The sequence below is a fragment of the Vicugna pacos genome, chromosome 14 (assembly GCF_048564905.1).
Source record: "Vicugna pacos chromosome 14, VicPac4, whole genome shotgun sequence".
NCBI classification, from domain to species: Eukaryota; Metazoa; Chordata; class Mammalia; order Artiodactyla; family Camelidae; genus Vicugna; species Vicugna pacos.
In genome coordinates, this window is record NC_133000.1 from 50,114,383 (window position 1) to 50,133,021 (window position 18,639).

The 18,639-nt window shown below is 32.3% G+C and overlaps 1 protein-coding gene across 23 annotated transcripts in view; it reads right to left on the reverse strand.

The window, feature by feature from the left end:
* Positions 1-522: 522 nt before the first annotated feature.
* Positions 523-18,639, reverse strand: part of RBM26 (RNA binding motif protein 26) — a 74,019-nt gene continuing 55,902 nt past the window's right edge. For 11 of the 23 annotated variants that reach the window (XM_072976434.1, XM_072976431.1, XM_072976430.1 and 8 more), the window contains 6 exons: positions 18,391-18,591; positions 15,645-15,731; positions 8,163-8,276; positions 5,357-6,517; positions 4,661-4,719; positions 523-966 (listed from right to left, as the gene is read on the reverse strand). In XM_072976434.1, the coding sequence (XP_072832535.1) occupies positions 6,428-6,517; positions 8,163-8,276; positions 15,645-15,731; positions 18,391-18,591 (492 nt within the window). In that variant the 3' untranslated portion in view covers positions 523-966; positions 4,661-4,719; positions 5,357-6,427. Of the gene's footprint in view, positions 967-3,513; positions 3,632-4,660; positions 6,518-8,162; positions 8,277-14,358; positions 15,369-15,644; positions 15,732-18,390; positions 18,592-18,639 lie in introns of those variants that run through there. The other 12 variants (XM_072976417.1, XM_072976416.1, XM_072976412.1 and 9 more) reach the window with 12 other exon arrangements.

Here is an 18,639-nt window from a genome sequence, read left to right on the forward strand (position 1 = left end):
AAACTTTATGGTGCCATTATAAAGAGGGCATTTTGGATGAATAATACTTAAGAGTAAGATTTAATCACATTCTTCATAAATAATTCCAAGCCATATTGCTTATAAATATGGGCATAAACATTTTAAGAAAGGAAAAGTATGGTCTTTAACAAGTTAGACACACAACACTATTTCCCTTGCTTTTAAGATTGTCTTTGATGTCCTGGTTGCAAGTGAGGAAAATAAGGAAAAACTGAGTAAATTAGACATTTAATAGATATTTCTCAATATTTATAATCCACAGATCATCCTGTACAACTTGAAAAGAAGGAAAATTATTCTCCTTGTTGGTTCTGAAGTGTTCAGAATTTAAAAAAAAATTATTTGGGTAAGTGGCCTTGGCAATGACTTCAGAAAATATATTTATAAGAAACAAGTTGTCACCATGAGAAAAAAGTATTTTACCATTTGTTCAAAATTATTTTAAGTGACTATCCTAACCCCAGAAATGCATCCTAGAACCCAGAAAAATTAAAGCCAAACCCAGGTTTAACTTTTTAATCATTTTTCATCATTTTAAATTGTTCATGCTAATGAACACAGTATCATGGCTTTATATATTTCCTAGACACAATGTCAACTTGGCTGAGACTGAAAACTTATCTCATGTTAGGAAACCAAGAAGTTTGGGGTTTTTTTTTTTTCCTTCTTAAGGTGTTTAAAAATAAATGGCTATAAAGGGGAGAAAATATTCAAGAATAAGGTCAGACAAAGCACACACTCAGATTTACTTCTGGACTCAGATGTACCCTAGAAGAACTGTAAAGATAAAATGCTAATTATAGTACATGTAAACATCTACTCAAACTGATAAAGGGCAAACATAAAATGATAGGATGATATTATTTTAACAGTCGTCTCCGGACAGGAACAGGTCTTGCTGCTGTAGTCACAAAGCTAAATTCAGGCAATGATGATCTCTCTCTGCTGGAAAAAGAGAAGACTATTAAAAAAAACTGAAAGTAGTAAATAAATCTAAAACTTGAATTGTACATACAACGATTCTACTTTTTTAAACATTATATTATAATCTGAGAAGGGAATTAAATTAAAAGTTGCAGACAAATTTCACAAAAGATTAGCTTTGGGTTAAAACGATTTAACGAAACCTCTCTGCATCATGCTTTACTGAAACATTAAGCTGCAAAGATCACAGCTCCACAACACGGCTATGATCTAAATGTTAGGTTAGGAAATGTCATAACTGATCACATAGTAAATTTTTATAGAGGTGTGGGTTGGCAAAGTAGTAATTTTAAGAAATCATGAACAAATTCCAAGGTACTATATATATAAAAATAAAACCAAGAATAATTGTCTTAAGTTTCCCAAGGATTTCAAAATAATTGTGAAGTATACATAATCTCCTTAAATTCCATATGAAAACCACTTCATTTTTTAATCACACTAAATGACATAAAATACTAAGCACAATGATTAACCACAAAGATAAATAAAAAGGAACACATCAAAATGAGACGGTATTTGGTATACAAAGGAAGACTAACTTGCATGATTGGAAGATAAGAGAATAGATGAAATAAAGTAAGAGGGAGGGAGGGATTAGAAGAAGCAAGTATAATAAATTGGTACAAAAATATAAAATAAAAAAGTGCTTTCAATTACACTAAGTAATGACTACATAATATAGATAAATTACAAGAAAGTTATTTACCAAATTAGGAATTTTTCTACTAAACTAGTATGATGTTTTCATTAAAAATTTCTGAGCATGGCAGTCATGTTCACCAAGGTTTCTTCTTTCTTAGGACTTTTAGGTAGCTATTTTGGAAGATTATCTGTTGTCATTTCATAGGTATACAATGAACAGAGAGAAAAAAACCCCAAAACTACTCTCCTCTAAAAGCCTGTATACATACCTTAGAGCAACTAGCCAGCTCAAGAAGTTAACAAGAACAAAGTAGTTCCTGACATCTGGGAAAAGGAAGTTTTCTTTCTGCCTTACAAATACTGTGTACTTTTAAGTACAAGATTTCAGAAGAATGAGAAAAGCCCTGAGACCAAAAAGTGAACTAACCTATCTAGCTAGAACTTTACACAGGGCATTTTTGTTTTAAAAGGCTAAAAGATTTTCTTAAAGGGGGGGAAAAAAAGCTTATAAATATTTATATAAATTCTAAGTCTAGAAGGACTAAAACTAATTTTCTATGATTAGTTCACATTATAGTTAACGGGAAAAAAGAAAGAAAATATAGATCGATAAAGTTTGTATAATACTCTAAAGTAGCCAATGATATTCTTAACATACCAAACAAGCAACTGTTTGCTTTCTTTTTGTAACCCTTACAGCCAATGATTAGTGTTCCAAATAAGATTGGAAATAGTCCCAATAAAAGTCCTAATAACAAGAAATTTCCTTCAATTAAGCTCAGCCATACTTTCTGCAGGTAATCAGCTAAAACAGTGAAGTCTTATCCTCATAGTAAACTACTGTTTGATACATTCAATCATATAACAAAATAAAACACAAGCTATGAAATATTCTCCCATTCATGCAAAATGATTTCATTAAATGCTTGGGTACTGGTTAAATACTAAAATTAATTTTTAAATGTTACAATTATCCAATAACATTTAAAACAACACTGCTTAAGTAGAGACATAAAATATTGAGTGAAATATGTAAAATGACAATCATCCCTTGAGGTAATCCTAATCAATCTTCTAACCAATAATAATGATTGCCTTTCAATTTTTCCTGTAAAAAGTAGCTATCTACATCTTAATTCCTTTTTTTTTTTTAATCCCACTGCAGCCCAGATCTGCACTAAAGTAAAGAACTTGCTAGGAGAACTGCAGAATTTGAAAAAATGTGTTTCAAGTTTTAGGTAGCATACTGTAATAAGAGTTTTACACTTTGAGTCTAGAAGTGAAAGAAAAGTTATGAGTACTAAGGGAAAGTGCTAATGAGTACACAAGTTAATTTATATTTTATAGGTTAAATGGAATTTGTGTAGCAAAGGCAAACATTCAGGAACACTATATACAAAATTGTACCAAGACACATTATACAAATTATCATAACCAAATTTAAGTTGTTTCCACCAATAAGATGATAGAAACAATAGCAACAACAGGTAGGGAGAACTGGCAAAAGATACATTAAATTATTTTAGATCAAACACTAACACCAGGGAAAATAAAGATGGGAAAGGGACCTTAGAGATTATCTAGTCCAACCCCTTTCATTTTACAGACAAGGAAACAACCCTGGATAAGTTAAGAGACTTGTCTAAGGCCAGAGAGTTAGTTACAGAGCTGGGGACCGAAAGCTAAATCTCTTAACCTTTGTCCAGTACTCTACACTAGCTCATCTTTGGATATAAAACATTAGTGGGATGGACTAGATTAGTGGCTCTTGATATTTCTATTCTTACACACTGATAGAAACCAAAAGGCTATTTTACTTCTGAAATGGACAACATTTAATACTCCAAAATTTTAGTAGCTTACTTTATATGGAAATTCCACTAGAACTACACGTGCATTCCTCCATCAGTATTTGTAACCCCACTGCAATACTTAACTGTTATCAACTGTTTAGTAAGACGGTCCCAGTGACTGAGAAGACCTTCAAGAGAGATTTTTTGGAAAATTGATAAGAATTAACAAGGGAGGTAATTGTCACTCCATTATTGGAGATTTAAATTGCAATCATTCATTAATTCATTCAACAAACATCTGAATGCCCACTATGAGCCAGGCTTTGTGATAATCACTAGAGATAAAAAGATGAATAAGACATGGTCCCCTTCCTAGAGGAGCTTGTAATCTAGTGGGGAAGACAGACATATAAACCAGATAAATTATATTACAACATAAGTACTGTAACAGAGATGAACAAAGTGCTGTATTAAAAGGGAGGGTAAAGGTATGAACTGACTAATAACCAAGAAGTCTACTAATTTTGTGTAACAACTACCACATTTACTGCAAACACAATCTCATGCCCAATCAGTAATTAGGAAGAAGGTAGCAATGTAGAATTTTTTTTCTTTAAGTTGGCACTGAAATCAAAATGCCTGCATTCAAGTCTAGTTCTTCCACTTACTAGCTATCATTTTGGGCAAGTCATTCCATCTTTATTAGCCTAAGTTTCCTTATCTGTAAAATGGAATTAACAAGTATTTCAAAGGGATATCTTAAGTTTTAAATGAGAACACATGAAAGTACATGTACAGTACTAGTATTTATAAACATACTCATTAATTCAAAAAAATCTAATAGCAATTTAATACTAAGTAATATTTATGGTTAAAATCATATTAATGATAATAAAAATATAATTATGATCTAATAAATGTTGCTAATATTTAATCCCCACACTTTAGGACCTGATCAAAACATACTTGTCTTCTGATTCATTCAAAGCAACATGGTGTAAAACATTTTAATTTTAGGTTACTACAGAATTTAAGACTAGGGAAAGTGATTAGCTATTTACGAATTTAAACAAATAGTATGCGATTTCAGTAACATTATAAAGAAATTTTACAATAGTTGTAAAATATCATGCTAAAATTTACTAAACAAATTATAAAGCCAAGAATCAGCATGGAGATTTAACTGGCCTTTGAAAGATTTTCTTTCTTTATAATACCTGTTTGGTGTAAAGAGAAGAAACGTGAGCCTCTGCCAATTTGGCATCTTTCACGACTACTAAAAAGAAAAGAAAACAAACTTACCTAATGAATCAGAATAGCACACAGTCAACATACAAGAGATTACAAGATTACATAAAAATATATCATAGATCTAAGTAAAGAAATTTTGAGTAAAGCCACTATTTTGACCTTGAAAGCTGATTCTATATTTTTAAAATAGAACTATGTACCAACTTCAAATCAAAACATTCCTATGAAATAGTATTACTATCAAAACATATATGCAACTTTAACCCTAAGTGTGGGAAGAAAAGAAAAAGAGGAACAGCATCCGCTAGTTGCTCCACTGGCAGAAGACTGTGACGGTGGAATTACAGTTTGTGATTGTGAGGACCCCAGTATGGGAAGAAAGTGATTTTTTCATATGACTTTTAATATAATTACTATAATCTCAGGAGGGGTAGAAACACTGGCAACCAAAAGGATGAATCTTAGAAGATAAATATGTAATCTTCCACCCTCCATTCTACAAAGAATGCATTTATTTCCTGGAAACTGCTGTATTAACTTTCAATGATCATGTTCATTTGCCAGAGAAATCCACTTAAAAATCACAATATTGTTGCAAATGTCAAAGATTTTTATACAAGTATAGGAAATGCACACTTAAAATATCAGACTGGAACACTTACCAAACAGTGTTTTCCTAAAGTAGTATCTATAGTACATTTCTTTATTCATACATCTTCAATTGGTCAAGTTTTCTTTCATACATCCAAAATGTAATGTGATGTTTTCTTATTCACCAAATGTTAGCTCTACTTGAAGTCTGGTTCCAAACTAATCAGCCTGCTTTTAAATTTTAAGACATCTGTTGAAAGCTTATAGGATCAAATCAAATTGAAGTGGTATAAATTTTAAACAATGGATTGTACATTATTGTAAAGGTACCAGTAATCATTATCATTAAGAATAAATTAGTGATTATAGCTCCTTTTGTGATAATTGGGGGAAGGGTAGATCACCATCTGGAATGGTCTATTTATTTTAACTTTTTTTTTCTCTTTTTTCTTTTTTTTAAATCAAGGAACATTGTCTTGTTTGGTTTTTTTTTTTGTCATTGCTTTTTCTTTTCTTTTCTTTTCAAGAGACCATTCCACTTTATTTTTAACATCTGAATGCATAAGGACTCAAATGCAAAGCAGTCATACACCGTTATCATTAAAACCCATATGGTAAAATACATACACAAGTCCAACAAAAGGCTAATACATAGTAAAGCCTAAGCATACTACTATGTAATATTATGAATACATAACTTGGAGACTTTAGTTAGAATACTATGTTATCTATTCATTTTTGAAAACATTCATTAAGATTTTAAATGCAAATTCATTCCTTATTTGGAGTAAAACAAAATCCTTTAAGTTATAACAAGTATTGGTCATTAAGTCTTCAGACCTATTCATTAAATTACAAAGAACCCAAAGAATTCTGTAATGTTCAGTAGAAGTATGTAATAAAAACATTGCATATGTTTCTAGTGTGATGTCTTTAGCAATTGTTTACTGAAATAAAATGCAAACATCAATCTTTCAAAATACAGGATCAGAAGGTAGTTTTCTTCTCTTTTGTCTATTTGTGAAATCCATCTTCATCACATTTTACCAAAAATTGTTTTTACAAATATGTAAAAGTACATTAGATAATACTAATGAAACACAGGTAGAGTTCTAGCATATGCAGATCAATGATCAGTCAAATCATCTTCTCCAAGAACGAGATTCATTGTCCTCTTCTTCTTCATCATCATCTTGAAGTAATGAGTCATCCACCAAAGACTCTTCCTGAAACTTTAGGTTAAAATGCATTTAGGAATTTACCCAAAAAAAAAAAGAAAAAAGAAAAGAAAAAGGTGACACTTTTAAATACTGATTACTGTCAACAGAGTCGAATACAAAAGGTATTTCTATAGCTAGAACATTTAAGAAACAGAGAAAAAGCAACCTCATCCACTCAATGGTTTCTCAGTACTATCTATTCTATTGCTTGCATCAAACAGGCACTAAAAGACATACCAAAGTAAGCCTCTGTACATGCCATTTCTCCTGCTTCTGTTTATCCAAGTATGCCATCTTCTATATCTACGAAACACTACTCAGTACCTTTTTCTTTTTTTAAAGAATACATCATAAAGTCTTCTCTGACTTACTCTGTCTACCATGGACACTAAATCAACCAATAACTTGAATAAAAGTCTATCAATATTTGTATTTCTTTTCTACTGTATGGAACAAACATTTTCTTTTATAGCAGTATATTCTCCCCATTCCCTTCATGAAAGCTTCTCAGACTACTTTTCAAACTTTTCAAAATACCTAATACCAGGAGCTCTCCTGCTTTTCTCCCCATTGAATTCAAACTCATGGAAGGACAAAGGTATAATCTAAAATATAAAATGACAAATCATGTATATGAGTTTCAAAATACACATTTTTATTCTTGCATTTGACTATGGATACGTATAACAGCCTTGAATGCTCTTCAAACAAAATGAAGTGCCATTATGAAAACCTAACCAAGGTAAACATGGAATCATTTAGCTTCTCCACCTTACCTTAATTTCTTAGCTTACTCAACTTTTCCCTACAGCTTATTTCATGACTAAACAAAACAGTTATTTTTAGGTTTCTGGTTTCAAAGGGCTCTCCCACTTCACTGTTCTTTATGCTCCCACCTCTCAAGCCATCAGACTAACTGCTGTTACCCAAGAAAAATGTACTCTTCCACACCTATACCTCTGTCTAAAATGCCTCTCTCAACAATATTCCCAGACTCAGCTCTTGGGTTATAAAAAGCTTTTTTATCACTCAGGGTTCAGTTTCACTGTCACCACCTCCTTCAAGATTCTTCTGGAAAGAAACAATCACTCCTTCCTCTGGGTTCCCACAGCATATTGTTCAAATCTTTATTCAGCATTATCAGTCTGCCTTTTATTAATAATTAGTTTCTTATGTGTCTGTCACCACCCCTCTTTTCCAGATTATAAGCTCCTTGATGAGAGGGACCGTGTCTTATTCATTTTTGTGCCTATCACAATATCTATCATATAGCAGGCATTCATTCTAATGAACTAAAATGATATGAATTAAAATGAAACCTGAAATGTTAATAAGGCAATTGAGTAGGATATATACTCTAAAACTCAAAATATTACAAGATTTCCTGTGGATAAAAATCTAATGAATAATTATTGTCTTCTTAGAGTAAATGAAACTGATTTTATATATATATATATGATTTTCATATATTCTCTTTGGATTAGCAATCCACAGTTCTCATTAATACAGAAAATTTAAAGTTGTCTGCATTTATATGATATCCCCTGCCTGGAAAATGGCTCAGGAATAAAAGCTTTATGTTAAAATCACAGCCATAAAAATCACATTTTATATAAAAACATTAACATTTAAGGGTAAAAACAAGTGGAAAACATACTTCCTCTTCATCAGGTTCAACTTCTTCTGTTTCAACAGCTGAAATATTAGCTATTGGTTTATTCCAGGCCAATTTTAGATCCTGCCCTTTGAAACGAGCTCCATGAACTGCAGCCTAAAACAATTAAGAACATTGGAATATAAACCATTAATAATTTCTGAAGGAAAAAAGGAAATGTTATAGCACCTAATATTTAAATTAAACTAGCTAAGCACAAGTGAAGACAGTTGTCTATTTTTGCTTTGTGGTTATTTACTTCTCTATTTACTATTTATTACTGCAATTTACAACTTACTTTTTATGGTTATTTACTTCTAAAATCAGGCTAGTGACTGTAAATTCCTTTAAAAAGAAAACAAGAATAATTTCTCAAATTGAGCACAGCTATTTCACTACTGTCCAATATCTCATTAGAAGAACTATGTCTACATTTCTATTATAGTACAATGAGAATTGCTATTCAAAGCAATAATCTCGAAGAACTTCCAAGATCCTGGCTGTAGATTCTGAATCAAAGTCTAAATTCGAAAAAAAAAAAAAAGTCTAAATTAGAATCAATAGGCTAAATGTATCTTACTGCATTTTAATTCTTATTAATTTACAAATGGCTCATGAAGTAAATATAAACTAGAAATCTTTAACAAATACAAGAATAATTTTGCATGTGTGAAGTACTTATTTTTAAATTACATCAAATAATCACAAATATCATAAAATGTTTGCTGCATCACTTTTTACAAAATATGACTATCTCAATGAAGAAAAAAAAACTCTGAACTTAGCTTTCAGAACTGCGTATGATAAAACTGAGTCTAAGTACTTGCTACATTAAGTGGCTGCTTTGGAAATAGTTCTTTCAAATTCAAGCAATGTGAACTAACATAAATCAATGTTAGCAACATACCGAAATAACTCATAGTCACAAAAGATTTATTGCACAATCTCAAAATACAGTATAATGTGAAATGTAGAAACAATTACATGTTCAATGACATTTGACCATGAGTTGTGTGATATTAAAGTCCCCAGGTATAAATTTTAAATCTGCACATATAAATTTATAATAAATTCAAAAGATTTCGTGCCTATTAAAATGCAGCTCAAGAGTTTTAAGTCCATAGCCCCCTCATGTCATATAACTAAAAAAAAATTTAAGTACTTATACATAAGTTCAGAAACAAACTGTAATTTTTTCAAGCTATAACTATTACATAAAAATATATTCCTGTAAGGAATTCCAATTGTCTCATGCAAAATGTCTACCCTTTAAACTCATGTTTTATCCAACCAAAAAAGCAAAAAGTGTTAGAGATTTTCCATAGTAAGTTCTTCAAAAACTTTTTATGACTTAATTTTGTAAATCTCTATATTCAGCACACACTTCTTCAAATTTATAAGGTGAGCCTATAACTCTCTGAAGTTTTAACTTAAAATTTACTGGATGCCATCATCCAGGCTTTGCTGTTCCATTGATAAAGCATAGGCAGAGTAGATTTAGCATAAATCTAAGGGCCCTGGGATTTTCGGCATGGTAAATGACGAATGGCTTCAATTTCAAGTCAACAGTTGCACTGACCTCTAATAGGAGAGTCAACCTGACCTTTGAAGCCAGACACCGACTTTTCCACTCTACCTATGAAAGAGCTGGATGGCATCTTCTTCCAATATAAGGCTGTTTCATCTACACTGAAAATCTGTTTAGGGTAGACATCTTCATTAATTATCTTAGCTAGATCTTCTGAATAACTCGTTGCAGCTTCTACATCGGCACTTGCTGCTTCAATTTGCACTTTCGTATTATGGAGATGGCGTTTTTCCTTTAACCTCATGAACCAACCTTGGCTAGCTTCAAATTTTTCTTCTGCAGTTCCTTCACCTCTCTCAGCCTTCCCAGAATTAGAGTTAGAGCCTTGCTCTGGATTAGGCTATGGTTTAATGGGATGTTGTGACTGGCCTGATCTTTTATCCAGATCACTAACCTTCCCCATAACAGCAATAAGGCTGTTTCACTTTCTTATCATTCATGTGTTCACTGGAGTAGCACTTTCAATTTCCTTCAAGAACTTTTCCTTTGCATTCAACAACTTGGCTGACTATTTGGAGAAAGAGGTCTAGCTTTCATCCTATCTCAGCTTTTGATTTATTAAAGTGAGAGATGTACAATTCTTCCCTTCATTTGAAAACTTTAGAGGCCACTGGAGGGTTATCAACTGGCCTAATTTCAATATTGTTGTATCTCAGGGAACAGGGAGGCCTGAGGAGAGGGAGAAAGATGGGTAATAGCTGGTCAATGGAGCAGTCAGAACACATACATTTATCAATTAAGTTTACCGTTGTATTTGGGCATGGTTCATGGTTCCCCCAAATCACCACAGATCACCATAATAAATGTAATAATAATGAAAAAGTTTGGAATATTGTGAATATCACCAAAATGTGACAGAGCCATATAGTGAGCAAATGCTGCCGGAAAAAGGGCACTGACAGATTTTCTAGAAGCAGGGCTGCCACAAGCCTTCAATTTAAAAAAAAAACAAAAACAAAAACAAAAACCAAAAAACTCCTGCAAATTGCAATAAAGCAAAGCACAATAAAACAAGGTATGCCTGGATACATGTGTGTATAAAACCAGAGCCCAGAATTAAATGGGAAATACCAGTAGATGCTTTCAGTTTTCTTTATACATGTGAATATAACCATGTATGTATATATGTATATGTATGAATGTAATTTTTTTCACTCTAAGCTCTGACCACTGAAAAATATTAGTTACAGTAACATACTTAGTAGTAATGAGCACCCCTAGGACTCAGATTGTGGTCTCTAAATACCTTTCCCAGTAAAAAGAATCAGAGCTCCTTAGAGAAATGGCCAGTTCCTGGTCTGGAAGAGAAAATGTATAAGATGAACTCAGAACACCTTTTTATATCAGAAAGCAAAGAAAGTATCATAACCCACTAGAGTCCTGTCAAAAGAACTCAGGAACAAACCTGTATCTGGCCACTAGCCAAAGATGGAACAATACATCAGTAACTGAGAACAACGGATCAATACCCATGAAATGTTTAAATTCATGAATTCATAATTGTGTATACCAATCACTTAAAATATGAAACTTACTCTAGATCCTTAAATAAACTAAGAAATATATTTTAAAAAAATGGGGAAGTGTAAACTCTGGGTATTTGATAACACTGAGGAAATATTTAGGTGTGGTAATTATTATACTTTTTTTTAAAGACTCTAATATTGAGAAAGACATACTGAAATGCTTACAGATAAAATGACACGATGACTGGGAATGGCTCCAAAATAAAGAGGTAGAGGGTTGCAGTGGGTGAGATATGACAAAATAAGACTGATCATAAGTAGATAATTGCTGAAGCTTGATGATGAGCATGTGGAGGTTCATTTTACAATTCTAATTTCTGTGTTACGAAGTGTAAACAAAAAGTCTGTTTAAAAGCTGAAGTATTTTATTCATAGGCTCACTCTAGAACTTTTCCTAATTTTTTTTGCACAGAGTCATTCAAAGTTTGAGGCAAATTAGGAAGGAAAAAAAGCATGAATACACACAACAGAAGGAAAAAAAGCATGAATACACACAACAGAAGGAAAAAAGGTGAAGATTTAGACAAATGAAGAAAGTGGGGAAAGTATAAAAAGCAGTTATGAGGCAGATTCCAAATCTTACAAGGAAAATAATTCTGGAAACAATTAACATTTGGAAAAAGTTGGATTAAACAAAATTAAACAGGAATGTTTGTCTTTTGCCTTTTCAAGTCATTTAGATTATAAATCTAAATTGAATATACAAAATGTAGCTCTTCACAAACTTATCTGACAAGAGAATCCTTTGTTAGGGGAGCTCTTACAGAACCAGTGTCCTATAAAAACACTGTGGGGAAAACTGAACAAAGTCAGAAGAGCTAAAGCTACAATCCTAGTGTACCTTACAGTTTTAGTAACCATAATGATAAATCTAATCTATAAAAGTAGGTTAAAACCAAGTTTATTAATGTTTGTAATAACCACAGTATATGATGTTTAGCAGGAGTTACATTAAACAGCCACCAAAAAAAAAAATGTAAAATCTAAATTTTAGAACTTTTATAGGGAAAGACTTCTATTCCTTTAGCTTTTGAGTTCAAGCTGCCTAGCCACTTTCTCACAAGCTTCAGATTTAGATTTACTAATTCTCATAGCACAGTGTCCATCACATAGCAGTTCTTTGTAACTATTGTCAGTCAGTAAGAACACACACATAGTGTCTGTTTTACACATGATTTGATTTGTTTGATTGAATCCACTTACACATTTTGTTCTTGCTATAAATTTAGTATTGATTCAGTCAGCCCCATCACCTTCAACTGCTGATGCTGCACTATTCCTTATGAATCCAATTTTGCACTTCTAACTTCAAGTCAAAAATCAGAGTTTTAAAATCATTTACTCTATCTTGTTTCTTTTTGGTTTCACTGATTTACCAGTCAGTCCTCATTCTTACACTTACACACACACACACAACACAAACAATAATATTAATATTAGCTAATGTTAGCAGGGTTTATTATGTTCCAGGCACTGTTCTAAGCATACCTTACCAGTTTTTAATCAATGAATCCTCATAACTACTAGGAGCTGAGGCATGAGTGTCAAAAATGCACAAATAGAACAAGATTCTCTTTCCTTTCAATACAAAAAGTTACACACCTCTTTGACTTTGGGTCTGTAGTTTTATCTTTGGAACTGATTCTTATAAAATAAGAACTTTATTCCTATTCTAAAACTGGATCTTGGTTTCTTATAAAAGTATAGGAATAATTCAGGGTAGGAAAAATAACATTCTAACCAGTCATGGGAAGAGGTTATTTTTTCCTGTCCTGTTTGGGTACTTATTCAACTTTAGTACATTGGGGTGGTGACAGACAAACCGGAAAGTAGAAAATAAAGCAGGAGGATCCATCTTTTAACTAACCAGAGTCAAACCTTATCCATCTTAATCTAAAGCGAAAATGGTTCTGTTATATCATTACTCCTTAAAATATTTCAACTTCTTTCCTGGGGAAAATTTCTCTCTTTTCAGTCATATTCAAATGTTTCAATTATTTTATTCCAATACTTTCACTTTGAAATATTATGCATCTATTGACTTTAGAAAATACTGATAAACACATTCAATCATCTAATACAATGGTTCAGAAATTATGAACAATGACATATTTGGAAATAAACATTAGCAAAGGTTGCTAATTTTCTTTTCTTGGGAAGGCCTATTCTTTTTCTTGGCGTTTATATTCACCTACATTTTGGTATTACATATTTCTTTGTTTTATATAATGATGGTGATACAAGCAATCCTTTTTTTCGTACTTTTTGAGCATTCTTCCTTGACAAAATTAACTGGCACCCCAATGTCAAACATACTAATTTTTAAATTCCTAAACCTCAATGTTCCTTGAAATCTGGAAGTGTGAAAACCACTGTTTTAGCCTATATTCTGCTTGTAAAGTATAAGCTTCAAGTTAATTTTCTGTTCTAAAACAGAGTGTTAACAAAATTTTAAGAAAATTTTTAGGCTTAAGGAAATGTTCATGTTTTAACAACTTCTATAACTGAATTCAAATGTTTATCATAGCAATGGTAGTTGTTCCTTTTAGTCTGTTAAGTATTCCAACTAAAATGGTATTTACCTTGATAAGCTAACTCTCATCAGATTTAATTTAACCTAAGTTATTTTGCCACTTATTCAACCTTCATATAATTCATTGTTAAAGTTTTATACATTAATCCTGGTCTCAAAAGAGATTGCTATTCCTTTGGAAAATATATGCACAGTATAAAAACATATATTAAAAAATTTACAATGAGGTAGAAAAAGCAAAACCCCAGAAGGCAGGCGTATGTCAATAGGTCTTACTTACCAAAAACAAAACATCCAAAAATTATATAAGAGGCAAAGGTTTTTTTTTTTTTCTTTTTTTTCCCCCTCTTACCCAAATATGTAGGCAGGGAGAAGTAGTTTATACATTTTTAAAGTATTTACTAAATTCACAACTTGGTAATATTGTAACCATTTGAACATAACAACTGCCATTGTTTTATAATATGACTATTTCCTAGAAAATACACAACATAAAAAGGTGGTATTCAAACTACCTATCCAACATTACACTGAAAACTGACACTGAAGCCATCGGTTAAGGGAAGTTTATTGTTAACTTGTACTCAACAACACCTCCGAGAGAAAATGTGATCAAAGATCTATTCTTTCAATAACATATATACATACAAAAGTTTATAAGAAAGTTTTAAACTCTCATCAATTATAAATTACCTTTTATTTTCACAAAAGAAATTTGAAAAAAAGATTACTACAAACTAGATTTAATAAAATAAAACTCTGGGATGAGGAAATCCTATTCTATAAAACTATCCACTACCCACCCGCCTGACCTAGAAACCATGTTATTCCAGGGCCCAGCTCAACACTTCTCTGAGACTTATCAGACCCCCAGTCTTTCACAGGTTACAATGCTCCAAAAGCAACTCCTACCAGGTAAGCACAAGCAATGTATCGTGTGTTGGCAGGGAGTATTTGCTACAAAGAGTGATAAATCAATTCTGAAGATTTTCAAAACTTATTTAGACCACACTCAACTTAAAATTTCTGAAAAACATTCAACTCTTCTATTCACATTAGGTTAACTGTTTAGAACACTTAATACATTTTCCCGAGGTCAGATGGTACCTCTATTTCTCTACAATCCCAAAGAAAGAACACAAAGGGCTAAAAAGGTTCCTATGAATCCCCTATACCTTACACACAGTTTCCCTTCTTTCAATCCTTTAAACCCAGAAGACAGACAAGACTGCAAATACTTCTGGTCGTTCTTTGGAAAGACAATTCAAGATACACATATTAAGACAACTATATGAAAAGAACTCTAAAAGCTAGCACAATATATCATGTCTTGGACAAAAAACTGTAGAGGCCCAGCTGAGGGTATGCTGAGCCAGGGACACTTCTTTAGGGTTCAGCCAACTGGGACTAGGAAGCAGCAGATGAGGGATGGTTAAGAAGAGCAGCCATCAGGATTGTATCTCAGCTTCTACCTTATCCTTCACCACTCATTCTGCCAAAGTAGACTTGTTCTGGGCCAGCTGAGAAAAGAGAAAAATGGAAAAGTGGAGTGGCCCTATCTCCTGTTAAAGAGAACAGAAGGAGAATTCCTGATGTCTCAAGACAATAAACTTGACATTCAACTTGGTGACTAACTATATATTCTAAATATTCATGTTATATATAAAACTGCCTCTAAGACATTCTTAGTGGCCATGAATTCCACTCCATATGTTTTATCTACTGTCAAAATTTAGTTATTTAGTAAGTTTAAAAAGATTCATTCCTATTAAAACTTAAGAGGCAATATTTATAAGACATTTAAATCTGAATTTCAATAAATTACTTATAATACTTACTGCTTCAGCTTCTGCTCGTGTCTTGAATGTAATTACCGCATGAAGTGAAGAGTCATCAATCTGACAATCTTCAATTTCACCATATTGCTTTAAATTAAAAAAAGTATTTCCTCCAAATAAATATTTTGCAACATCCAAAATCCTAATGGTTTTTAAAATATTAAAATACTAATAAATATAACCCAGAATACATAACAATTCAGGGTGATTAGCAGAAAAAAATTATGAATAGTTCATTTTAATACTTGATATTGTAAGATAAAGGGTAGTCCTATCTTCCAATATTATTTATAATTCTACAATTTCTAGAATTAGGGAATCTTATACTTGACTGAACTATTCTTTAAATAAAAGAAAACAATGGTCAAAGACTGAGCTTCCTTATTCTCATTCTTTTTACATTCGTCATTCTAATCTCAGAATATGCTTAATTATTTCTAAAGCAGAATATTTAATCCTCAGTATATTCTATGAGTTTTTGGTATCACTTTCAATTTAAAGACAAAGGGCAAAAGATTCAGAGAATTTAAGTAATATTTCTAAAGCAACTAAGTTAATTACCAGGATGAGAGTCCAAGTCTTTCAATTCAAATGTTTAACACTAACTGACCCTGCTTTTACTATTACTATTTACTCCTCTAGACCATACTCTTTTAGGACATTTAGAAGCTAAACATATTCAATTATGCTTGTTTTGGGTGTGCTGCATTTTATTTTTTCCACATGTAGGAGAATTTTTCTGCCAATAGACAATTTTATCACATAAAACTCTAGTCCTTTATATGTCATTGCTAATACCTTCCTTCTTTCTTATCCCCAAATATAATTATAACCATCATCTCATTAAATACACATACTCCAAAGAAAAATTCTGCAGGGCATAGTAAAGAAAATGGACTGTAGAATCAGTCAGATCCCAGCTCTGTGAGTATACCTGAACAAGTTACTTAATCTCTTCATGCTTCATTTTCCTCACCTCTGAAACAGGCATAATAGAGGTAAGTACTTCACAGAGTTGTCAAAATAACTCATAATATGAGCTATATAAGGCATTCAGAATAATATCTGCCACAAAATAAGTGCTCTGTAAGTTTTAGCTGTAACATTTCTACTTTTGGCTCCAGTGGATAAATTAAAGAAAGCATTTTATTAATCACAATTTGTAACAGTCAACGATCCTTTAACAATATGAGTTTTTGATACCTGTCATATGTTCAAATCACAGGCTGAGACAGAGAAACTACCTTAAAGACTGATAATTTTTAAATGTGCATGACTATTACTAACTTTAAATGGATTATCTCCAAATACGTGCAGGAATCTTCATTTATAGGCTCTGAATATTTCTAAAACCAAAACCACCTCAGTCTCACCTAAATACATTCATAGACTCACCTTGTTTGTTTGGATTATTTTGGCACTTTCTTTGCTAACTTCCTGATTAGCTATAAAACTATATGAAAATACACCTAAGTTATCTGGATCTTCTCCCTTCTGGGAAGCTGTGAGTGGGGTATATGGCAGGGAAGAACTGGGCTAGATTATCTCCAAGCTTCTCTCTAGTTTTCTGATTCTTTTCTTTCTCCCTTTGAAGCCATCAAGCTCAAGACTTTCCAGACTTATGATCCTTAAATATTAATCATTTTAGTTATTTCTTAAACATGTACCATTTTTTTCAATACCTCCCTATGCCCTGACAAAGTATAGTTTCACCTTTGTAACTGCTGTTCACAGTCTGGAATATAATTGTCAAACATTTAAATCTGAATATTCAAAAGGCTGTATTATTTGTGTAGCTATCTGCAAGTTTATCTGCTCTTCAAGACCTAAGCTCCAGTTTTACTACCTCATGAAACTTTCCTCTACTGCTCTTTTACTATCATTTGCCTGTGTGAAAGATATTTCTCTAAGTTACTGAAGTATTTGTAGTTTTTAATAAATTTAACTTGATTATAAATTGTTTTGTAGTTTAACCAGTCTCTGCTAAACTGATGTATGTAACATCCTTGAAGGTAAAGTAGCGGTTATTTACTTCATATCTCCAGAGCAATTACTGTAATGCTGAGGGCAAGACTGATGCTTAGTAACTAACCTTTGCGACACCACTAAGAACCACAACATTGAAGTTGGAAAGGCCTTTAGGCAGACAGAATTTCCATTCTGCACATGAGCTCAACAGATCCCAGGAATTAAGTAAGTTAAATAATGGATTAGCAAGAACTAGAGCCTCATTCTCCTTCCTCATACATTGGTCTGTTACCATTAGACTGACTCCCTTTAACTACACCCTGGCACTGACTAAGGCAACTTTAAGCTCATATACCAAGATTTTGTCTTGTTTCATTTCTAGGTCAGCTACATCAAGAACACAATATTAACAAATAAAATTCCATCTTAACTTAAAAAATACATGGGTGGCCCATGCAATGTTAAATTTTTCCTAAAAGTATCAAATAAAACTATAGGACTTCCCCTCTCTGAAACGATTAAGTTTATATCATTCATTTCACAGTATCTGAAGGCCTACTAAGTGTAAGAATAGCAACATTTCTTCTAAATAATAAACAAAAAATACCTAGATTGTTTTTTAAATAATTCATTAAAAGATCATTATAAGTTAATCAAATCCTTTGGTGAGATTAATAGATTGAAAATTATCCATTTCATTTTCATACTTTCCCCTTTAATACTCATTATCCTCAACAATGATTATTAGTATTTGTTTTGTTGGACAGTAAGAAAGTACCGCAAAATGAGGAAGCAGATCTTCTCTATCACTCTCTGTAAATGCAGAAATCTCCAATGCCCTGGGACGGTGATCCACCACAGCATGACCAGGCACACCTCGACCTCGACCTCGACCCCTGCCTCGGCCATGAGCTGCACCTCGACCTCTTGAATGAATTCCTCTACCACGACCAGATGAAAGAATCCCTCGTTTTGCAGCCTAGAAGAGATTAGACATGTAGGTTAAACATCACAATTATTAACACAA